At 42.4% G+C, this 25,768-nt stretch overlaps 1 protein-coding gene across 2 annotated transcripts in view; it reads right to left on the bottom strand.

Moving 5' to 3' along the window:
• LOC137383937 (N-fatty-acyl-amino acid synthase/hydrolase PM20D1-like) overlaps nt 1-25,055 on the bottom strand; it is a 75,693-nt gene extending 50,638 nt beyond the window's left edge. For both annotated transcript variants that reach the window (XM_068057349.1, XM_068057350.1), the window contains exons 1-4: nt 24,653-25,055; nt 8,948-9,180; nt 6,387-6,473; nt 3,463-3,596 (exon numbers count right to left, since the gene is read on the bottom strand). In XM_068057349.1, the coding sequence (XP_067913450.1) occupies nt 3,463-3,596; nt 6,387-6,473; nt 8,948-9,180; nt 24,653-24,953 (755 nt within the window). In that variant the 5' untranslated portion in view covers nt 24,954-25,055. The remainder of the gene's footprint in view (nt 1-3,462; nt 3,597-6,386; nt 6,474-8,947; nt 9,181-24,652) is intronic.
• Nucleotides 25,056-25,768: the final 713 nt, after the last annotated feature.

Below are 25,768 nucleotides of genomic sequence, written 5' to 3'. Positions count from 1 at the left end.
CCTATAGTGTGGTGACCAGAACTGTACACAGTACTCCAGCTGTGGCCTAACCAGCGTTTTATACAGCTCCAACATAACCTCCATGCTCTTATATGCTATTCCTCGGCTAATAAAGGCAAGTATCCCGTATGCCTTCCTAACCACCTTATCTCCCTGTGCTGCTGCCTTCAGTGATCTATGGACAGGCAACTCAAGGTCACTCTGACCCTCTGTACTCCCTAGGGTCCTACCATCCATTGTATATTCCATTGCCTTGTTCGACCTCCCTAAGTGCATCACCTCACACTTCAAGATTAAACTCCTTTTGAATTCCATAGTGTGCCAGAATCTTTCAAGTGTTGTAGTCAGTTATACATTTGGCCTAGAGGCTGGGCATTTTAACTGGATACTTAAAGCAGTTTTGTGAAGCTTTCAATTTTACAACAAAGTACAAATGTTTGGCTACATTGAAGTGGAATAGTAACTTTGCCCTGGTGACTACAGCATGATTTCCTCCAATGTGACTGTGCATAAATTTTGTAGTTGACACATAACTTTGGACTCTGTTTGAAGACTTGCCAGTTTTAATGAGCCCTGCATAGCTGGAATGCCTGGACTGGTCCATAATCGACTGTGGAGATGGTGGAAATGTTTATCTATAATTATGTTTTAAACTTTGGGACCAGGCAGATAGACCACAATGACTATTTCTTATTCTGCGCATTCAACAATAATGTAGTAAAAACATTCCAAGACATTCCTGTGATTTCAGGTTGTGGCTTAATACAGAATCAGGCTCCATGCTGACAAATAGTATGTGCAGGGAGTAGTGGGGGTGTGAACGTATAACTACTGTGCGTACATAATTGATGTGGAATTGGCAGAAGTTAAAGATTGCACCACAGCAGGAAGACGTCCTCTAAGCCTGCTATTTTAAAGTGTTTTTGTTGGGCTTACAGGCATTCTTTTGTTTTCACAACTCATTAGGCAGCCCCCGCAGCCCAAACTACTATTTACAGTCATGCTCTGCTTTAAGAAAACAGAACAAAACTAGATATCAAATAGACTTGCTGGCTGTTTGCGGAGTAGCTGTGAGTACAATGGTGGGGCATTTCTCTCCAGGGCTGTGCAGTTTTTCTCCCAAAGGTCCTTCTTGCCTCATGTTCTAAAGTATTTCCTCATTATATATCTTTCCATAGGATTTCAGCCCGCTTTATTGGCACCTGATCCACCATCTTCAACATTCACACCAACGCACAGTGGCAGCAGTGTGTACCATCTACAAGATGCACTGCAGCTACTCACCAAGGCTCCTTCGACAGCACCGTCCAAACCCGCAACCTATATCACATGGAAGGACAAGGGCAGCAGATGCATGGGGACATCACCACCTGCAAGTTCCCCTCCAAGCCACACCCCATCCTGACTTGGAAGTATATCACTGTTCCCTCACTGTTGCTGGCTCAAAATCCTGGAACTCCCTTCCTAACAGCACTGTGGGTATACCCACACACCAAGGATTGCAGCAATTCAAGAAGGCAGCTCACCATCATCTTCTCCAGGGCAATTAGGGATAGGCAATAAATGCTGGCCTAACCAGTGACACCCACATCCCACAAATGAATATAAGAAAAAGTTTCGTTTGTCTTTGACGCTGAGGCATGTGGACACAGAAAAATATTCAATCCTCGATAAGAGCTGATAAAAGCTAATGGTTGCATTCATGCCACAGCCAATTGAAGAGGCATCATACCCAAAGAGCATTTCCATTAGGCTTTGTTTCCGGCTTGAACTAGTAAACAGTCCATTCAGTCAGCTGGCAAGGTGGGGGGGGGGAGTAGGTAGGTGGGTGGAATTTGCTTTCCCCTTTCCAACCATCTAAGTGACCGGAATAACTAATAGTGATTATCATCGCTGTTGAAATAGGATTTGTGACTAATACATTTGCCTGTTGAAGTTTAAGTCTAAGGTGGAAGATACTGCCTGGGGATGTGCTGCTAGCTTTACCTATTTTGCAAGTTCATATATCTCCACCTTTAACTCCATGTCACGAAGGTGAGCTGGAATGCTCATGTTACATTTGCAAAGGTACTGTGAATTTGAACACTTGCCATTTCAATTATGCTCTTAATTATCAATGAGAGTCAGCTGTCTTATTGATAGATTTTAGTTGGTATGGTACTGGACTGGTTATCGTATTGGACTAGTGATCCTGAAGTTATGACCTTAAAATCCACAAATCAAATTTTGAAATTGTATTCAATAAATCTGCTAGATTGTGAGCTGACATCAGGGATAATAACCATGAAAGCTATCAGACTGTACTGAAACTCAACTGGGTTTATGAATGCCTTTTAGGGAAGAGAACCTACCATGAACATCTGATCTGGCCTATATGCAACTCCAGTTCATACTATTTGGTTTCATAGAATCACAAAGTGCAGGAGGAGGCCATTCGGCCCACCATGCCCGTGCTAGCTCTTTGAAAGAGCTCTTTCAATTAGTCCCACTGCCCCCCTGCTCTTTCCCCATAGGCTCTGCAAATTTGCCCCTTCGTGTATTTCTCCAATTCCCCTTTTGGAAATGTTCTTGAAGAATGTGCAGAATTAAGGTGCAAATAGATTTCTAGTTTCTATACTCTATGCTGTCTCACTGATGGATTAAATGTTGAATGTGAGACGTGAAGAGTGGTGGAAAAAATTATGTCAAATGAAAAAAATAGATCTGCATTTCTCTAGCACCTGTCATGACCCCAGGGCATCCCAAGGCGTTTCACAGCCAATGAAGTACTTTGTGAATTGTAGTCACTGCTGCAGGAAACACTGCAGCCAATCCATGCACAGCAAGATCCCATAAATCGCACCAAAACAATAGCCAGATAATCGGTTCTGCAAATCAACACGTTTTATATTGGGAATTATCTGATAGTTCTGGTCGATTCAAACTCATGTTCTCCTGCTAGTATGTTGTCTGAAGATACTGAATGTAACGTCTTTGTGGAAATTAGAATGAATCCTTAAATCTAATGCCAAGGATGATTTTCCTGCGTTTATTCTTTGCCGTGAGTTTTTTTGTTTTTCTGAACGATGTCACAATTGTAGTACTGACATTAATTAATTAATTCCTATATCCTCTGAAGTGGCTTAGAAAACTATTCTGTTGTAAATGAGGGCAACTTGGGATGGACAATGAATGTGACTGTGCTAGCTCCTTCACATGACTGGAACGAATAATTTTTACTTCTGTACACATTTATGTCTTGCACGAAAAAATTGTGGATTTTAACCTGAAAAAGCTATTCAGTCCATTAGTGTTTTGGGCATTTTCTCTGCAGGTTCATTGGGAAATTATCAACAGCTAATTATTACCAAGGAATTCTACTTTCTATGTTTATGTAGGCATCAGCTGCTCATGCAAGGGATTTTCTTTTGGCAATCGACAGAACAAAATGTTGTTCGAACTTGGGGGTGCTGAGATACTTACACTGCAGCAGGTTTGTCTAGTCCTGGTATGACTCCATTGAGTATAACTGAGCCTTCATCCAGGAGAAAGGACAGCTTTACTCCTCTGGACTGCAGAACTGTTGCTATATTCTTAGCTCCACTGTTTCCTCCAACCTATAGATAAGATTTGAGTTTATACAGTGCGTTTCACAACCTCAGGATATCCCAAAACCCTTTAAAGCCGATGAAGCACTATTTGAAATGTAGCAAACACAGCAGATAATATGCACACACAAAGGTCCCACAAACAACAGTGTAATTGTTGACCAAATAATCTGTACTTATGGTGATGTTGGTTGAGGGATAAATATTGGACATGACACCAGAGAGACCTCCTCTGTTCTTCTTCAAATAGTGCCACGGAATCTTCTAATTCCACTCGAAAGGGCCTCTGTATAACTTCGCACCCAAAAGATGGCACCTCAGTACTGAATTGCAGTGCCATCCTGTATCTTGTGCTCAAATCTCTGGAGTGGGTCTTGATATCTCATCCTTTTGCCTTAGAAGGCAAGAGTGCTACCAACTGACTGACAGACGACACCTAAAGTCCAAACCCACTTTGTCTCCTTCATTGAACCTGCCTCCACTGCACTCTCTGGCAGATCTTAACCACTCGCTATGTGAAGAAGTTTTTCCTCATGTTGCCATTGCTTTTTTTTTTAACCGATTACCTTAAATCTGCACCATCTCGTTCTTGATCATTTCACGGGTGGGAGCGGTTTCTTCCTATCTACTCTGTCCTGACCCCTCATGATTTTGAATACCTCTTTCAAATCTCCTCTCAACCTTCCCTTCTCTAAGGAAAACAGTCTCAACTTCTTCAATCTATCTTCGTAAATATAGTTCCTCCTCCCTGGAACCATTCTCGTGAATCTTTTCTGCACTCTCCAATGCCTTCACATCTTTCATCTTTCTTTAAATGTAGCGCCCAGAACTGGGCGCAATACTCCGGCTGAGGCTGAACTAGTGTCTTATATAAGTTCAACATAACTTCCTCGCTCTTGTACCTTGTGTCCCTATTAATAAAGCCTAGGATACTGTATGGTTTATTGACTGCTCTCTCAACCTGTCCTGCCACCTTCAATGACTTATGCACATATACACCTAGGTCCCTCTGTTTTTGCACCCTCTTTAGAGTTGTACCCTTGACTTTATATGGTCTCTCCATGTTCTTCCTACCAAAATGAATCACTTCACATTTCTCTGCATTGAACTTCATCTGCCACCTATCTGCCCATTCCACCAGCTTGTCTATGTCCTTTTGAAATTCTATACAATCCTCCTCAGAGCGCACAATGCGAATGTCCTCATGTCATCTCTCACTGCTTTGCAACCAATGAACTATTTTTGAAGTGTAGTTACTATTCTTCTGTGGGCAAATAGGGAAATTAATTTGAACACAGAAAGGTCCCCAGCTAAATAAATCTGCTTTTCAGATTATTGGTTTAGGAAAGGATATTGCCACAGGACACTAGGAGAAAGATTCTCCCCTAATCTCCACCAGGCAGCAAATAGAGTAGATGTCCTTTACTGGCAGGATGTAGATGAAACTCTTCGAGCAGCCCTGCTTCTCAAGGCCCCACCAAAAGAAAGAAAAAGAGGCCCTTTTATTGAGCAGCCACCAGCAGTTTCTTTAAGGACCGTTTGGTACAAATAGGCAGAGGGTGTGCCAGCCCCGGCAATGTGTATTTTCAAATTCCAGTCGGGGTCTTACAATGGTGTGGGACCCAATTTTATTATTTCAACAGCCTCCCTCCTGAACATGCAGGCATGCTGTGCACCCATTTACAGGCCTGCCCAAAGATTGCAGGCAAGAAACAGGCGGGCAGCAGTTGAAAACCGTCCCCATAGTTATCAACTCACTAACAAGTGGAAATAATTCCTCCTAATTTATTTTATGAAAGCCTCTCATAATTTTGAACATTTAGATTAGATCTCCTCTTACCCTTCTTTGTTTTAATTAATAAATTCCCTTGATTAAAATGGATGACTGAATGATTTTGCTAACTCAGAACATGCCGGAGGTGATAGAAGATGACCTAAGGAGGACCCTAGGGGAAGGCAATATTGGCTTTCATTGGTTCTAGTTAACACCAACAGTCTTTGGCTGTGGGAGGAAACCGGAGCACCCGGCGAAAACCCATGCGGTCACAGGGAGAACTTGCAAACTCCGCGGCACAGTGGCGCAGTGGTTAGCACCGCAGCCTCACAGCTCCAGGGACCCGGGTTCGATTCCGGGTACTGCCTGTGTGGAGTTTGCAAGTTCTCCCTGTGTCTGCGTGGGTTTTCTCCGGGTGCTCCGGTTTCCTCCCACAAGCCAAAAGACTTGCAGGTTGATAGGTAAATTGGCCATTATAAATTGTCACTAGTATAGGTAGGTGGTAGGGAAATATAGGGACAGGTGGGGATGTTTGGGAATATGGGATTAGTGTAGGATTAGTATAAAATGGGTGGTTGATGTTCGGCACAGACTCGGTGGGCCGAAGGGCCTGTTTCAGTGCTGTATCTCTAATCTAATCTAATCCGCACAGGCAGTACCCAGAATTGAACCCGGGTCCCTGTAGCTGTGAGGCTGCGGTGCTAACCACTGCGCCACTGTGCCGCCCTGTTGCGTGCCTCCCTCCTTTCTCTTGCTGAGCTCTAGTTTTGGTGAAAGATCTATACCTGAATCAGCAACCTTTCTTTTCCCTATTCAGGTATTGATGGGTCTTCCATTTTTTTTTTTTTTAAAACATCACACTTCCAATATTGCCAGCATTCCCCCTCATTATTAAACATAATGCCACTATTAAAGTAGAACTTCTCGCTCACAAAACACCCAAAGCATTTGTTACAGCTACAGAAATAATAAGACAGTTTTGACAACACAGCAGTCCCCAAGTTCTGTACTTGGCTTTGAGTTACCTCTTCATCATGTCCAATTCCAATGTAGAATGATCGATAAGGTTTGTAGCCTCTTTTGAAAAGGAATTCCAGAGCTTGGAGAATTCCCTGGGATGGAAAAACAAACATGCAAGTTTCAGCATTGGGCTAGTCAGTAAATAGGTTCCAGACCACACTTAAGCTATGAAGATTGAATATCATGCCTTGGAGAAAATGCTATAATTACTACAATGCTACAACACAGGAACTGGTTACTTGCCAATGTTTGTTTCATGTGAGCCATTTATTTTAACTGTACTCTCCTGCTTGCTCCTCATAGCTTTTAACATTACTCTTTTTCAGTCAATATTAATCGTTCTTAAAAGAATTTATGGGCTTTGCTTCAAGAATTGTTTTTGGCAGACAATTCCACATTTGAACCATTCTCTCTCTGTAAAGACATGTTTTCTAACCTCCGCTGATTCTTTCTGTTAATTTTAAGTCCTCTCATTACTGACTCATTGACCAATGCAAACCATCTAACATTACTTGCCCAAGCATACCTTGACCTCATTCTTTACACCCATGTCACCCCTTAACTTTCTCTCCTCTAGTGAAGAAATCTTTTACCTTTCTGAAATCTCTTGACCCCTTCCCTAATAACATCCCACTTGAGTATTTCATCCAGTTAAAAAGCCAGTGTGAAGGTGACAGTGCGGTACCAATGTGTGGTGCCACTACTGTAGGCATGATTATCTGCCCATTCTGCACTTCCCCTAATTTTTGCTACCCAGTTGTGGGGAGGCCCAGCACCTTCACATAAGGGGAAGGAGAGGGGAAAGACCAGAATGAGAGGTAAACATAGGCTGCAGATGTGTGTGTATTGGCAGCTGACTCAACTATACTCATGGCGAGTTGAAAGCAAGTGAGTCATCCAAACACCCTCTGTGTTGAATGATGTACATGTCAAAGTTGGAAGAATGATGTAAAAGTCTGGCCAAGAGGCACTGTGACACAGCTTGTTGATATGCTGGTGTCCAAATTACAACATAGGATGACCAGTCGCTATATTTTCCAGTATTGAAATATCCTGATCTCAATAATATTATCTGGGGGTGAGGAAGTGGGTGTTTGACAATGTAAAAGTCTGGCAATCTTGGCAATCCCACCACCACCCCCTTAACCCCCGCCCCTTGCCGAGCTGCCCAAGATGAAGGGGTGAGGAGGGCTAATAAAACACTGACTGACTTATGATGCTCCTGAAAACAGACTGGCTTGTGACTGGCATTAAATGAACCCTGACTGCCCTCTTACAACATTCAACAAGCATCAGGGAAAAGTATCTCTCAAAAACCCACATTAGGGAAATGCTGACAATTTCTACAGTCTAATACCGTACAGCTTGTGTTAGTGATAGCAACCACTCTGCGAGCTCCAACACAGCCACGTTATTATAGATTCATAGAGTGACACGGCTCACAAAGAAGCTCTTCAGCCCATCATGCCTATGCTGGCTCTTTGAAAGAGCTTATCCAATTAGTCCCACTCCCCTGCTCTTTCCCCTTTGAATAGACATATACACAATAGCCTTTGGAAGTTACTATTGAATCTGCTTCTACCACCCTTTTAGGCAGTACATTCCAGATCAAATCAACTCACTGTAAAAATAAAAACTCCCCATTTCACCCCTAGTTCTTTAGTCAATTACCTTAAATCTGTGTCCTTTTGGTTACCAACTCCTCTTCCACTGGAAAGATTTTCCTTATTTACTCTATTAAAATCCTTTGATCTTAAACTCCACTATTGAATCTCCCTTTAACCTTCTCTGCTCTAAGGAGAAAAGAACCCAGCTTCTTTAGTCTTTCCTATTTGCCCTCAATCTGTGGTGCTGCATCCAACAGAGCACCATATTACCTAGCTTTTCTGTTCATTCTCCTGAATTCCCTGGACTTTGCATATCATACAAATCAAACTGCTGGTTAATAGAACATCCTGTGAGGCAAACAAACTACTGATACAACACCAGGCAGTCACTAGCATGGTGGAAAAAAATTGGTATCAGACAGCAGAACAGGCTAGACTTAGTACTAGTTTGTCTGACGTCTCCAACAGTTATACAAACCCTTGTTTTCAGGATCACTTTATGTCTGTAAAGGTAGCCTTTTCCTTTCCCTTTCATACATGTTGTTCTAGGACTGAAAGCAAAGCCAAATTCATGCCAGTCTTACTGCTGCACAAAACATTGTCAGTGAAAGGTCACTGAATTATTGTTGCAATCGCAGTGTTAATGCAGCCACGTTTCATTGTTTTCAACAATGCCCACAATAAAATCCAGCCTGTTGTGTGTTGGTGAGAGTTCAGCACAGTGTGTGTTTATTTTAAAAGGAAACTTTTTAAACTAGGCAGTCCATGCAGCTATATTTTTCTAGCACAAAGCATAATGTAGAGCTCTCCAACATTCTGCGTTGGAAAATTCTCTGGACTGACATAGCTGGTTTGCCACGGAAAGTAATGCATTCCCCAGATGAATCAGGAAATCTGTTCCAAACAGGATGACATATTGAGGCAAAATGCACTGTACATAAAGCATATGGAAACAATACCATAGCAGATGATTTGTCATCCAAAGTTCCCCGTCCATATAAATAGCCATTCTGCTCCTCTGCGGAAAATGGTGGAACCTCCCACTCCTCTTCCAACACAGGAACCACATCCAGATGGGCAATCAGCATGTACGGCTGGAGACTGTCATTTGACCCACGAACAGTAAACAAGTGACTGTAGTTAGCGATAATCTCATGATGCACAAGGTTTGAGGAGAATACTGTGGGAAATACTGCGAGGAAACAAGAAATGGATCATATTACCAGATAGGAACATAGGAAATAGGAGCAGAGCAGGTTATTCAGCCCCTTGGGCCTGCTCCACCATTCAACTAGATCATGGCCAATCTTCTATCTCAACACCTTTTTCCCGGACTATCCCCATATCCCTTGATAGCTTCAATATCTAGAAATCTATCGATCTCAGTCTTGAACATACTCAATGACTGAGCCTCCACAGCCCTCTGGGGTAGAGAATTACAAAGACTCATCATGCTCTGAGTGAAGAAATCCCTCCTCATTTCAGACCTAAACAGCCTACCTCTTATTCCGAGACTGTTCCCTGGTTATAGACAATTCCCCCCACCCCCCACCCCCACAAACACCCAACAGCCAGGTAAACATCTTTCCTACATCCACCCTGTTAGAATCTTGGATGCTTCAATGAGATCACCTCTCATTCTTCTAAACTCTAGAGAATACAGGCCCAAATGCCAGCTTCTGAGTTTTGTTTGAAAAAGGGTTGGACCCAGTGATAACAAACATCTCTGTGAATTGATTGCTTCCCCTGATACTGGAAAAAGGTTCTGTTATAAGCTTGTTGAAGAACTCAAATGCTTATATGACACAAACCACTTCTTTTCTAACTCCTTGGATTTTATACTGACCGTGTTCTTCAGTCATTATTTGTAGAACCTAAACAGGTTTAGAGGGCTCACCATAACCTTACTTACGTCACTTCTAGGCAGCTTTTTTATGTTTGATCATGGGATGTGGGCGTTGCTGGTTAGGCCAGCATTTATTGCCCATCCCTAATTGCCCTTGAGAAGGTGGAGGTGAGCTGCCTTCTTGAACTGCTGCAGTCTTTGGGGTGTAGGTACACCAAAGGTGCTGTTAGGGAGGGTGTTCCAGGATTTTGACCAAACAACAGTGAAGGAATGGCGATATATTTCCAAGTCAGGATGGTGTGTGGTTTGGAGGGGACTTGCAGGTGGTGGTGTTCCCATGCATCTGCTGCCCGTGTCCTTCTAGGTGGTAGAGGTTGTGGGTTTGCAAGGTGCTGTCGAAAGAGCCTTGGCGTGATGCTGTGGTGCATCTTGTAGATGATGCACACTGCTGCCACTGTGTCATTGGTGGAGGGAGTGAATGTTTGTGAATAGGGTGTCAATCAAGTGGGCTGCTTTGTCCTGGGTGGTGTCAAGTTTCTTGAGTGTTGGAGCTGCACCCATCCAGGCAAGTGGAGAGTATTCCAGGACACTCCTGACTTGTGACTTGTAGATGGTGGACAGGCATTGGGAAGTCAGGAGGTGAGTTACACACTGCAGAATTTCCAGCCTCTGACCTGCTCTTGTAGCCACAGCATTTGTGGCTGGTCCAGTTCAGTTTCCGGTCAATGGTAACCCGCAGGATGTTGTTTGTGGGGGATTCAGCGAAGATAATGCCATTGAATGCCAAGGGGATGGTCATTGCCTGGCACATGTATGGCATGGATGTTACTTGACACTTATCAACCCAAGCCTGGATGTTGTCCAGGTCTTGCTGCATATGGACATGGGTTACTTCTGATGGACAGAAGGTCATTGATGAAGATGGTTGGGCCGAGGATACTACCCTGTAGAACTCCTGCAGTGATGTCCTGGGACTGAGATTACTGACTTTGAACAATCACAACCATTTTCTTTTGTGCTAGGTATGACTCCAACCAGTGGAGAGGTTTCCTATTATTGCCACTGACTCCAGTTTTGCTGGGGCGCCTTCTTGCCACATTCAGTCAAATGCTGCCTTGATGTCAAAGAAAGTCACTCTCTCCTCATCTCTGGAGTTCAGATCTTTTGTCCATGTTTGGACCAAGGCTGTAATGAGGTCAGGAGTTGAGTGGCCCTGGCGGAACCCAAACTGAGTGTTGGTGAGCAGATTATTGCTGAGCAAGTGTGGCTTGATGGCACTGTCGTCGACTCCTTCCATCACTTTGCTGATGATCGAGAGTAGACTGGGGCGGTAATTGGCTGGGTTGGATTTGTCCTGCTTTTTCTGGACAGGACCTACTTTGGCAATTTTCCACTTTGCTGGCTAGATGCCAGTATTGTAGCTGTACTTGGCTAGGGGCGGAGCTAGTTCTGGAGCACACGTCTTCAGTACTATTGCCTTGAATGCTATCAGGGCCCATAGCCTTTGCAGTATCCGGTGCCTTCAGCTGTTTCTTGATATCCTGTGGAGTGAATTGGACTGCTGCTTATAGTATCTTAAAAATGTCTTGGTGATTATCTGCTTAAACTCAGCCTCCCTAAAAACAACAAAAGTTCTTGGCCTTGTTCATCTACAGTGCTAAACAGTGTCTATACATAACTACATGAGATCAGTACTGCATATTTCAGAAACTACTGAGCAATTTAACTTGTGTGCTGTCACTCAAAAAAAGCCTAACATTTTCTCGATGGAATTCAATCGAATTGCCCTGTTACAGGAGTGGGAAAGAAGAACAAATATGAATATTTACAGTTTATTAAAATTTAATAAATTTATTTAATTTAATAATATATAAAAGGTCACTAAATTAATACTTGAAAAGGAAGAAGTTGCATGGCTATGGGGAAAGAGCTGGCACAGGTATGATGGGCTAAAGAGCCTCCATCTGTATTGTATCATTCTGTGATTCGATGACTAACTGTCATCTCAGACTCTGCAGCCAGTCGAGTGGGTAAGTAGAAATATTAGGGAATCATTGACCTCAATCAGAATATAAACTGCCACTCCAACTTGTCTGAAATTGCACCTTGCTGTCGAATTGAAGTAAAATAAAATTTAAAAATGAAAAGTCAGCCCATGCTGCTGTTCTCCATGGCATTCAGACCAAGAACACTATTGTAACATTTGGAAAATGGACACCTGCCTTCTAAGGTGCGGAGTGATGTGGGGATAGGACAAAAGCTGTCTTTGAGGTATTATCCATATTTCAAATGATATTAAACTTGTATAATCTCCCTAACAACTGTTCATCATGAAATATATTTTTTGAAAACGTGTCATGTTGCAAAAGCTTTGAAAAATTATACAGAATTTACTGCACAGAAACAGGCCATTCAGACCAACTGGTCTGTTTCGTGTTTATACTCGAGCCTCCTCCCACATTACTTCATCTAACCCTATCAGCATATCCTTCCCCTTCCCTTGTGTATTTATCCAGTTTCCCCTTGTTCATCTGATATTTGCCTCAAATACTCCCTCATGCAAGTTGCACATTCTAACCACTCTCTGGGTAAATACGTTATTCCTAAAAAAAATTTCTGGACTCATCAGTGGCTATCTTGTATTGATGAAGAATAAAGTTTGAGAGAAAATAATGCTACCAATTTTTTAAATATATATATATTTTGCTGAATGCACTGTCAGCTGTGGCCTAGTTGGTAGCATTCTTGCCTCTGAGTTACAATGCTATGGGTTTAGTCCCATTGCAGGACTTCAGCACAAGAATCATGCCTGACAATCCAGTGCTATACTGAGGGAGGTTCTGTGTTTTGGATGAGATGCTAAACAGAGGCCCTGTTTGCCCTTTCAGGTGGATGTAAAAGATCACTTGGCACTCTTTTTTTTTTGAATTGGGGAAGGGGAGTTATCCCTGGTGTCCTGGCCTATATTTAACCTTCAATCAACATTATAAAAATTATCTGCTCATTATCACATTGCTGTTTGTGGGAGTTTGCTATTTGCAAAATGGCTGCTGTGTTTCCTACATTGTAATGGTGACTACAGTTCAAAATTACTTCTCTGGCCATAAAGGGCTTTGGGCTGTCCTGTGCTTGTGTAAGGGGCTATATAAATGCAGTCTTTCTTTTTGCCATAAGAAAGGCAGGCTAGACTGACAGTCAAAGATCCATTAACTAGGCCCACATAAATTTTACTCAAGAGTTTAAGCACAGAATTACCAATCACTTGTTAAACAAAGGATGCTAGCATATGCATTTGGTGATGGAAAAGCTGTGACTTCCTTATTGCTTCCCCCGAGCCCATTTCCTTCCCCGCCTTTCTGCATCAATTCTGAAAATGGTTAGACCTCATTCCAGTTTGTGTCTCCATGTTGTTAACCTCCTCAGTGATGTAACCGAGAGAAACACATGTTGTATCCCAGCGACAGGCAGAAAGAAAAGGATGAAGCTCTCCCCATGAGACTGATTTCACAACATGAAGAGGAGGCTGCACGAAATGGAATATCCCTTCCAGACTTGGGCGGTAATCAAATAGGAAACACAAAACTCCTATTTGTCCTGCCATACGGCTGTTCATATGATTCATCTCATGCCAAGTAAAATGTGGTGATTGGTGAATAACTGTCATTTTGAGGCCGTTGCATTGACACACATCTACAGTCAATGCCAGGAAATGTTGGGATTCTGGAGAAGGTTAATTAGTTAGATCGTTGAAATAATGAAAGCACAAATATTTCCATCTCCCACAGTTGCTGTATTGGGAGACTCACTGTAAAGTAGATCTCGCAATTCAATCAGATGTTATCCATTAATGGTTAAAAGAAATTATTCCCGTAGCTGTAAAGCTTCACTTGACCGACTAGTATGGCCAAAAGGGACTTGTCTTCAGAAATCAATGCAAAGCACCCCTTTCACAGTTCTCTCTATTGAGGTACCTTGAACATCATGCTTTTCTAGGCTTCGCTCTTAGTGATTCTCAAGTGACAGGAAGGCACAAGAAATATTGATGAACCTTACCGTTCATCATAGATCTCATTTTACTCACTATCAATTGTGCATTTTCAAATTGATTTGGTAAATATTTACTTCATGCTGCTGCAATGTAAGAGCTTAAGTTATTTTGGTTAGATATTAATATTCAGTTATGGAAACAAACATGGCAATTCTGTTCAGACAAATTCAGAAGCAAATAGAGACGGAATGCAAGCTTAGACTATCCCATTACAGCTATGAATGGTACAGCATAATAAATTCCACACTCTGCTACTTTATAAGCCTTTATCCAAAGAGACTTTGGATATCGTGTGTGTTACATGCTCTGAGGAGGAGGAATTTAAACCATCTTCCAAGGTTCAGTCAACAGTGAATCTCACATTGAACATATTGATTGTAAATTAACTGTTTAATTGTATCCAGGTGGTGGGCATTAATTCAGGACTCCTATAAATAGGAGTAGGTGGAAACTGGGTGGTAGATTGGAGGTGCATGATGTGTCTCTGAAAATAAAAGCTTGTAAGTGTATAAAGACTAGGCTCCTTCACTGCCCGGCTATCTGAGTTCCGACAGAATATCCATGGCAACACATAACATTGGGCAAAAAATCAAGCCATTGTCTTGATTAAGTTACCATGTAGGTGAAAGGTTGTTGTGAAATTGCTACTCACTATTAAACTTCCATTAGTAAAAGATGTTAAAAAGCAATGGCAATACACTTTTATTAATTTCAGAACAAATACTTATGGAAATGACTAAGTTGAAAAGGTAATTTTGCAGTGGCTTTTTAAAAAAAGTGCCACTTTCAGTTGTTACAGGAAATCAATAGTCTCAAAAACAGATAGTCTAAAATATAGCAATAAGCAAACAGTTAGCATGTCTCTAGAGTTTGAAGATTTGACTCACTTTCAATATTAAGGCAGCATTTGGACAATTTACTGTAAATAAGCTTCCTCTTACTCATTTTACGACCTAACTTTGGTATAGTCAACTCGTGTTACTTAGAAGTTAAGGAAAATTTAGAGCAGCAATTTCAGGATAAAGTATTCACCCCACCTATTTCCTGAGTTGCAATTTTAATCCTCTTTGCTGCCCTAATTGAGGGCTGCCATTGTAAGCCTCTCCCCTTTGGAGAGGGCTACTTATCTGATTTTTGCACATCCTTCATTAAATCTTACAGACTGGCTTCCTTTATCGTCTGAGATGTTGGGGAAACTGTCTAAGCAGTGGAAACTTGGCGTGAGCTGAGTACACAGCATTTCCAGCAAATATAATACAATAACACTTGCGTCAACAGCAACTTGTCTTTATATAGCAAATTTTAATGGAGAAAAATGTCACAGGATGCTTCACAGAGGAGGAGCAAAATGGACACAGCCTTTGAGGGGGAGTGAGGTGACATAACTAAAGCATACTTAGAGATGGGTTGTGAGAAGCAGTTAAAGGGGAGGAGAGAGGTTGAGAAATGCCACCTTCTTCCTCATTAAAAAAAATGCTGGTGACAATGGGCAGCTCAGAGCCCTGTACTGTCTGCTGATGTCCAAATCTTTGGTTCTGGCCCAGTGTTCCCAATGAAGCATGAGCAATACAACAGAAGCACCAGAAAAATAATTAAATGAGCTGACTTTTGCATTACTGGGTGAGGAGTACTCATTTGTATGTAGGCACATTACAACATTCAAAAGGTCTGTTTTTCCCCCTAAGTTGCCCAAATCTTGAAATATATATTTTCTTTGCTTCTATATTAAGCTGACTTCTTTAAGAAAGCAATAGGCAGTGATTTCCAGCAGCCACTGATCCTGTACAGTGACTCCACTCATAGTCACTTTGTTAACTGAACATTAGATGGCCCCTAATAGGAGTAAGCAGATTGTAGCAATTATACTTCAAGGTGTCTCTTGCCTTGTTGTTGTTCTATGAGGGAGTAGTCAGAATTATCCCCTTTTGTGAAGGGGAAATCATGCTTAACCAATTTATTGGAGTTCTTTGAAGGAATAGCATGCGCTGTGGATAAAGGAGAGCCCGTTGACGTACTGTATTTGGATTTCCAGAAGGCATTTGACAGGGTGCGGCATAAAAGGTTATTGCGCAAAGTAGGAGCTCTTGGTGTAGGGGTAACATATTAGCATGGATAGAAGATTGGCTGGCTGGCAGAAAGCAGCATTTGCTTAAATGGGTCCTTTTCGGATTGGCAGGATGTAACAAGTGGAGTCCCGCAGGGGTCTGTGCTGGGGCATCAACGTTTTTACAATTTATATCAATGACTTAGATGAGGGGAGCGATGGCATGGTAGCTAAATTTGCAGATGACAAAAAGATAGGTAGGAAAGTAGTTGTGAAGAGAACAGAAGGGGGGTTGCAGGCTGATATAGTTGAATGAGTGGGCAAAAATTTGGCAAATGGAGTATAATGTGGGAAAATGTGAAGTTGTTCACTTTGGCAGGAAGAATAAAAGAGTACTACTTAAACGGAGAATGACTGCAGAGTTCTGAGGTGCAGAGGGATCTAGCTGTTCTAGTGCATGAGTCACAAAAAGTTAGTATGCAGGTACAACGAGTAATAAAGAAGGCTAATGGAATGCTATCCTTTATTACGAGAGGAATTGAAAATAAAAGTAAGGATGTTATGCTTCAGTTATACACGGCATTGGTGAGAACACATCTCGAACACTGTGTGCAGTTTTAGTCTCCATATTAAAGGAAGGATGTAAATGCTTGGAGGTGGTTCAGAGGAAGATTACTAGATTATTACCTGGAATGAGCAGGTTGTCTTATGAAAGGTTGGACAGACTGGGCTTGATTTCACTGGAGTTTAGAAGAATGAGGGTAGACTTGATTAAAGTATATAAGATCCTGAATGGTCTTGACAAGTTGGATGTGGAAAGGATGTTTCCACTTGTGGGTGAGTCCAGAATGAGTGGGCACAGTTTTAAAATTAGGGGTCGCCCTTTTAGGACAGAGGTGAGGAGAAATTTTTTTAAGGGTTGTGTGACTTTGGAATTCTCTGCCTCAGAAGGTGGTGGAGGTGGGGTCATTGAATATTTTGAAGGCGGAGGTAGATAGATTCTTGTTAGGCAAGGGAATCAAAGATTATTGGGGGTAGATGGGAGTGTGGAATTCGAGGCAGAAACAGATCAGCCATGATTTTATTGAATGGCGGAGCAAGTTCGAGGGGCCAAATTCTTCTGCTCCTAATTCATATGGTTGCCATACTATAGGAAGGATGTAATTGCACTGGAGAGGGTGCAGAGGAGATCCAGCCGGAATGTTGCCTAGGCTGAAGCATTTTAGCTATGAAGAGAGACTGGATAGGCTAGGTTTGTTTTCCTTAGAGCAGAGAAGGCTGAGGGTGGACCTGATTGAGGCATACAAAATTGAGGGGCATAGATAAGGTCGAGAGGAAGAAACTTTTTCTCTTAGTGGAGATGTCAGTAACCAGGGGGCATAGATTAAACCTCCTGCCCCTTAGCTTAAGAGGGGATTTGAGGAAGAATTTTTTCACTGAGGGTGATTGGAATCTGGACCATACTGCCTGAAGCGGTGGGAGAGGGAGGAACCCTCAACACTTAAGTATTTGGGTGAGCACTTGAAACACCATAGCATACAAGGCTACGGGCCAAGTGCTGGAAAATTGGATTAGAATAGTTAAGTGCTTGATGGCAGGCATGGACACGATGGGCCAAAGGGCCTGTTTATGTGCTGTATAACTAACTCTATGACTAATGGAGATGAACCTCCAGGTGGTAATCATTGAAACAGTAAGACCTGAGAGAGATTGGAATTCTTAGACTTGGATCTCATTAAAGTGAAAAAAATACTAAGATAATCGTGTGACCATCTGTCTATCTCTGTGAAAACTTGAGAGTTTGTTACACACAGCAGACACACTTTGAGGGCTAATCAGTGCAGGACCCCAATGGGGTTGTCTCTCTCGGTAATTCAGTAATTTTCAAACTCTGTCTGCAGACTGCAAAACAACCAAGTCTATCATTGCTACAGATGAAGACTCCGGGGAGAAAGCCATCTACATCACTGTCTCCAAGAAAACCCTGAACTAGGTGGATACCTATATCAACCAGAAACTTCAGGACCACAAATTCAGCCGGAAGACAACTGAATTACTCGACTCCACAGACTGTGCATATTTTATTTGTTCTGGACTCTTCTGGACTCTAATCCTCCAATCTATTCTTCATCACTCTAATCTATTTGTGTGTGTGTGTGTGAAAGTTGGAGCATAGTTTATTATTTTTACTTTGATCGGATTTTGATTTTAAGTACAATAAACTAACCTCTTTCTTGTTTAAACTCAAGAAAACTTGTCTGATTGGTTCTATTATGATCATAGCACATAAAGAGTTAAACACTCACTGAACTGGTGAACATAGTCACTGTTTAAAAGAAATAAACCCTGTTGTGGTCAAACGAGGAGAGGGACAAGACGGGAGCCTTTTGACACCTCCTCACCTGATTGTAACAATATGAACATGGACTTCTTGTGTATGAACATGGGCTTGTGCTTAAGCTGCAGGTTTATATATTAGAATTCCTGTATGGAATGGGATGGGCAAACAAGTGAAGTACATAAGACCTAGTTTTTTTGCCTTTTGTTTTACCTATTGACTTTATTCATGCCTAAAACTTCTCTCTATCTCTCTCTGTCCATATCTTCTCTGTCAGCTCTCTCCTTTGCCAACAATCGCTGTGCCTTTTGTACACTAAAACAGTCAAGACTAATTTGGTGATACTGTCTTGGCGGCAAAAGGCAACAAATGTTTGCTTAAACCATGTGGCACAATGCAAGGTCTGTCATCATTGGCAGGGTACAGACATTTTACAGTTTTTGGAGTGATAAGTCTCAGCTGAGCAACTGGCAATACCTGATAGTCAGGGATTGTGTAACCCAATAATGCATTCACAGAGAAATCCACCACAGTGCCTCATGGGATGATCTCAGGAGTTTTGAATCAGCATGAAATTTTCAAACAAATGCAAACAATTAAGCACTGGTCTGAAAATGCTGTCCATGTGAAATGAGGACGATTTGCACAATTGTTTTCTTAAATTGGCTTTAAAATAAAATAATTCTAGACATAGCATGGTGTCAGTACATGGACATAGTCCTTAAGGTCTTCCCAAAGTTACCACTTGGAAGTAACTACTCCTCCTCCTTTAAGATTGTTCCTATAGTTCTGCACGGAAGGCTAATGGAATGCTATCTTTTATTATGAAAGGAATTGAAAATAAAAATAAGGATTTTTTTTTAGAGATACAGTACTGAAACAGGCCCTTCGGCCCACTGAGTCTGTGCCGACCAACAACCACCCATTTATACTAAATCCCATATTCCCTATCACCTCCCTACACTAGGGGCAATTTACAACAGCCAATTTACCTATCACCTGCAAGTCTTTGGATGTGGGAGGAAACCGGAGCACCCAGCGAAAACCCACGCAGAGGGTTTGTGTCATATCCCCTGCAATCTCCTCCCTTGCCTCATATAACAGCCTGGGATACATCTCATCTGGGCCTGGGAGGGAAATGAGAAGCAATACAAGGTGCAGGAAAGATTAGTGAGACAGCATCTGAAGTGGATGTGCCCCACGATATTGCTCCCACCAAAGAGTATACACACCAGACAGAATTTATGAAGATCTCAATGAGGAGCTCTGCAATGAGAAGAGAAGAGAAAAGAGACTATAGGTGAGCTATGCCAGCCTCTACTTGAAGACCTGCAGCCAAGATGATCTACACAGGGAGCTCTGCCCACAGCTATAAAGGTTACCACTGCAATCAATTTCAAGCTGGCACGAGAAGCTTGTACAACATCATCCAGGGTATACTCGGGCATGGATTGGTCAGGTACCTGAAAATATTTTTATGAGATTTAGGGAATCCATCCAATTTAGCATGACAGTAAGACAGCAGCATGATAGGTTCATATGGATTTATCACATTGCTAGTTTCCTCAAAGTGCAGGGTGCAATACGTAACATACATATAGTGCTATAAATTCAATAAGGCCCAATAACAGGCACGGGGATCGTGATGTGTGATTAACCTGTGCAATTGAAAGTAACGCAGAAAGCATGCAGACTTCATACTGCCTGCTGATTTCCATGATTGTGCATTGTAGTTCAGCACTAAACGTGCTGTTAAGTGAGTAGCTGTACACTCAGCAGGGGGCCGCCGAGGTTCATGCGAAGCTAGCACCAGTTAAAGCTAGCCTGCACTTCTTAAAGCCAGCTTGCACCTCCTAAAGGGGAGGTGCATTCTGGCAGCAACAGCTGATTCAACTAGCTAGGAAGAACATTAGGAGCCGGAAGAAACAGCTCCAACGACCCGGGTTCAATTCTGGGTACTGTCTGTGTGGAGTTTGCAAGTTCTCCCTGTGTCTGCGTGGGTTTCCTCCGGGTGCTCCGGTTTCCTCCCACGTGCCAAAGACTTGCAGGTTGATAGGTAAATTGGCCATTATAAATTGCCCCTAGTATAGGTAGGTGGTAGGGAAATATAAGGACAGGTGGGGATGTGGTAATAATATGGAATTAGTGTAGGATTAGTACAAATGGGTGGTTGATGGTCGGCACAGACTTGGTGGGCCGAAGGGCCTGTTTCAGTGCTGTATCTCTAAATCTAAAAAAACCTGAGTAATGGTGCAGCAGACTGGAGAGAGGGCTCCAAGGTGCCACATTGGATGCTTTAATGCAGGAGGTTGAAAGGAGAGGTGATCTATTCATAGGGGGCTAGGCAGCCCTCCAGACAGACAGTGCAAAGGCAGTGGGAGCAAACAACCATCGAGATGAATGCCAGGCGTGTGGCCCCGAGAATCTGGATACAGTCTCGGAAAAAGTTCAATGATGTCACACGAGTGGTCACGGTCAGTGAATGCAAATTCAAATAGTATTTTCCTGTCACTGCACCACAAACCTCATGTAGTATAAGGGTTAATCCTGAGAGAATGTAAAGATTACTGCCCACCAGGATGAGGTAACAGATCATGTGGGAGAGACTCAAGAACAGTTACAACGTGGCATTTTAAGGAGACAGGCTGGGGTGGATTGTATATAGTTACAATACAATAAACATTAACGTTTATACACGACAGTCTAAGAACCTCACTGGCTAGACTTTATACGGTGGCAGCATAAAGAACCAAATATATAATATGGCGCACAATGTTGGGATTGAAGTCCTATACCCAGAAGAGAAGAAATTTTAAAACAAGTACCTGAAAAGAGAAAATCCGTTATACAGGGCATTGGTGAGAACACATCTCGAACACTGTGTGCAGTTTTAGTCTCCATATTAAAGGAAGGATGTAAATGCTTGGAGGTGGTTCAGAGGAAGATTACTAGATTATTACCTGGAATGAATGGGTTGTCTTATGAAAGGTTGGACAGACTGCGCTTGTTTTCACTGGAGTTTAGAAGAGTGAGGGGAGACTTGATTGAAGTATCTAAGATCCTGAACAGTCTTGACAAGGTGGATGTGGAGAGGATGTTTCCTCTTGTCATAGAATCATAGATTAGAATTATAGAGAGATACAGCACCGAAACAGGCCCTTCGACCCAACGAGTCCACGCCGACCATCAACGACCCATTTATACTAATCCTACATTAATCCCATTTTCCCCCTTGTGTGAGTCCAGAACCAGGGGGCACTGTTTTAAAATTGGGGATTGCCTTTTAAGACATGAGAAATTTTTTGAGGGTTGTGCGACTTTGGTACTCTCTGCCTCAAACGCTGGTGGAGGCGGGGTCATTGAATATTTTTAAGGCGGAGCTAGATAGATTCTTGTTAGGCAAGGGAATCAAAGGTTATGGTGGGTAGATGGGAGTATAGAATTCGAGGCACAAACAGATCAGCCATGACCTTATAGAATTGCGGAACAGACTTGAGGGGCCGAATGGCCTACCTCTGCTCCTAATTCGTATGTTTGAATGTATGTTCCTTTCACGGAAGCATTTTCCTCTCCCCCATCTTCTATTCCAGTACAGGACCTCTTCCAGTTAACACCCATACATCCTAAAGAAATTTTTCCTTGATTGGTCACTCCAGGCTCCTTCCTGATAATGCTGCTTTTCTTAGATGGATCAGAGTCTACTGTGATGCAGTGGTAGTGGCAGTGAAGGTTAATCAGAACGGAGCAGGGCCTTTTTATCAGGGAAAAGGAGCGTGTTGGAAATTGAATTAGGACCATTTCTGTGTTGGGGGTGTTAAAGGAGGAGACAAGGTTCTTACAGAATTACTGTGATGAGTGGCTCATTGAGATACAGAGGTACTTAAATCCCTGTTGAGGTTTTTTAAATTTATACATGGAATGTGGCCATCACCGGCAAAACCAGCATTTATTGCCCTTGAGAAGGCGGTAGTAAGCTGCCTTTTGAACTTCTGCAGTCCTTGTGTATAGATACACATAGTGATTCTTATTTGGCTTTCTGTAGCAGTTTGATACAATTGAGTGGCTTGCTAGGCCATTTCGGAGGGCAGTTAAAAGTCAACCACATTGCTGTGGGTCTGGAGTCACGTGGAGGCCAAACCGGGTTAGGGCGGCAGATTTCCTTTCCTTAAGGGTATTGGTGAGCCTGATGGGTTCACCTGACAATCCAGTAGTTTCATGGTCACCATTACTGAGTCTCACTTTTTAATTCCAGATTTATTTAATTAGTTGAGTTTAAATTCCCCCAGCTTCCAGGATGGGATTCAAACTCATGTCTCTGGACTATTAGGCTAGGCCTCTGGTTACTAGTTCAGTAACATTCCCACTATACTACCATTTCCATTTTGCTAGCAAACAAACAAATGGACACTGGGTCTAAAAATACTCCCTAACTGATATTAGGAACGTTGTCGTCATTTTTAGCTGGTGCATTGAAGATCTGGTTAGAAATATCCTTAAACGCCATTCTATCAGAATCTCCCCGATTTAATACATGATTTTCTCTTTCTGATTGATTAGGTACTGAATGTCTGTTCTTGCACCTTTCCATTATTTTCTTTTTAATTAGTTTTCACAGCAATCACCCCACCGCCACATTTTACTGTATTAAAAAAAAAATTCCTTTCTAAATGACCCATCATATCTACAGAAAACCGGACACAGCCACCATGACAGCTCCCCACTGAAGTAAACCTCGACTTCAGCCTCCTGTTCAAAGCAAGGCATAGCTATCATTCTGGCCCCAGCTTTATTTTTATTTCGAGAAACAGCACCAAAACAGGCCCTCCGGCCCACCGAGTCTATGCCGACCCATTTAGACCTAATCCTACATTAATCCCATTACCCTCTCACATCCCCACCTTCCCTCAATTCCCCTACCACCTACCTATACTAACTCTACACTAATCCCACATTCCTACCACATCCCCACCTGTACCTATATTCCCCTACCACCTACCTATACGAGGGGCATTTTATAATGGCCAATTTACCTATCAACCTGCAAGTCTTTGGTTGTGGGAGGAAACCGCAGCACCCGGCGAAAACCCACGCGGTCACAGGGAGAACTTGCAAACTCCGCACAGGCAGTACCCAGAATCGAACCCGGCTCGCTGGAGCTGTGAGGCTGCGGTGCTAACCACTGCGCCACTGTGCCACCCAGCTTTGTGTTCTCATAGGTGATGACCATTAGTAATAGGGCAGATGCTAAGAGCCTGTTCCACACCATCCAAAAGCAATGCCACGGGAGTAGTGCTAAACTCGACTAATGGCATAAATGGAAACAGCAAATGAAAATGGAACACTCTACTGGAGTGGAACATCATAAGCAGAGTGACTTCCATACAAAATGTTTGTTCTGACAGCATCTACCCAGGATTTTGAAAGCATTAGGCATGGCAATACAGGATGATTGAGAAACTGTAGCTTTTCCATTCAAAATACTTAGAAATTGGGGTTGGCTGTGATAACTTGGACGGTTGGATAATTGAGACTTGCTCAGGCTAGCATGTGAGGACTGGGTGGGATATCATAGGGCTGGTAGCACTCTTGAAACCAAATCCAGCATGAGTCAGCACAGCAGAAACAAAGCTGCAACTGGGAGAATTATTATATTATATTAAAGAATGCCTTTTATATTTTTCTTTTGAAGAAAGAAATATAGAGAGCATGATCACTCTCTACCTGCGTCACACAAAATAATCAGACTAGGTCCTGTTAGCTAACTCCACAATTACACTTGGAATTCTGAACATTCATAATTGCAGCTGGAACTGAATCAAGTATCCTGCTGAACACATACATTTAAACGCATTTTCCTAACAATCAAATATTTAAAACATTTGTTATAAACAGTCTGCATGACAAAAGTGTGTGGAATACAATTTTTGTTCTATTTTAAATGCTGACCTGAACTTATTCATGAATTCTACCACTTAGAAATGATCCAGAGGGGACACCCACTTGCCGAATATAATTTTCCACTCCTGTGTTCTTCACAAAATACCTTCTACTTAGCAGTTAAGTGTCAACTATTGGTGGGTGGGGGGAACACTGAGAAACATCTGCAGACAATGTGTAGGTGAAGCCAATTTACTGGCCCTTTAATTAACTCCACATTACAAGCTTTTCTGTGAAATACATTAAATTTGGGGGCATTTTAGCTCCCAGCCCCCAAAAGAAAATAACTGAGGAAAACAAGTGCTGAAATTCCTAATTTTCCTCCCAAAAATGAAAACTTGGAAGAGAACCCTCAGGTGACTGCCACAGGGAGTAAGTCAGTAGCGATCCATTCAATGCTGTTAGGGTTTCAGTTATTCTCAATAGATTCTTTATGAAATGAGAAAAGTACCTTTAGGCAGATAATCTCGAAACTCTTCCAGGGCGGAGATGTTGAAGTCAGTGACGCTGCGGGCCACAGTGGGCATCCGAAGTGCTCCTTTTAAGTTGTTGAGGAGTTGTGTTCTCTCTGTCAGGCTGAAGTTTGCAGCGAAGGCTGGCTCCGCATTGCCCCAGAAGCCGGTCCTGTGCTTACCAGCGGGGCTAAAAGTGTAAGTCCTAATCAAGAGTGCAGCGAGAAAGATTAGAAACACAGACAGAAGGACAAGCATGATAATCAAGGCGGTTTTAACTTTTCTCTTTGTATTTTTCATCTCCCTTCCACCATAGAAAATAAATGCCAGCAAGAGCAGCGGTTGCAGCACTCCGCACGTCTGTGCAGGGCAGGGTTTTTTGCTGCTCACCGGCAAGTGCAATGCTACGTGGGAGCTGTAGTTCCTGCAGTAACACGAAGAGCTCAGTGTTCAGATCACAAGCCTTATTGCAAACCAAAGTAATCACTGCACTAGCTATCCAGAGCCCAGGCTAATGCTGTGGAGACATAAGTTTGAATCCCAGCATAGCAGATGGTGAAATTTGAATTCAATTAATGAAAAATAAATCTGGAATTTAAAATAAAAATTTTAGTCTAATGGTGACCATAAAGCCGTTTGTCGATTGTTGTTTTTTTCCAAAAAAAAAACCTGTAGTTCACTAATGCCATTGCAATGTGGATGACTCTGAAATGGCCGAGCAAGCCACTCAGTTCAAGGGCGATTGGGGATGGGCAACAAATGCTGGCCTACTCAGTGATGCCCACATCCCATGGATGAATTAAAAAAAGAAAATTCGGCCCGTTTGACTCTGTTCCTCCCACTCCAGAGCACAAAAATCAGGGTGGACACTCCCTGCGTAGTGCCGAGGGAGTGCCACGCTGTCGAAGGTGCCGTCTTTTGGATGAGATATTAAACAGTCTGCCCTCTCAGATGGATGTAAATGACCCTTCGACGCTACTTAGAAAAAGAGCAGGAAGGGGGAGTTTATCCCTGGCCAATATTTATCCTTCAATCAACATTACAAAAAAAAATTATCTGCTCATTATCACACAACCGTTTGTGCGAACATGCTGCGTGCAAATTGCTGCGTTTCC

Source organism: Heterodontus francisci, chromosome 25 (genome assembly GCF_036365525.1).
Source record: "Heterodontus francisci isolate sHetFra1 chromosome 25, sHetFra1.hap1, whole genome shotgun sequence".
Lineage (NCBI taxonomy): Eukaryota > Metazoa > Chordata > Chondrichthyes > Heterodontiformes > Heterodontidae > Heterodontus > Heterodontus francisci.
This window is presented reverse-complemented; position numbering and strand designations above follow the sequence as displayed.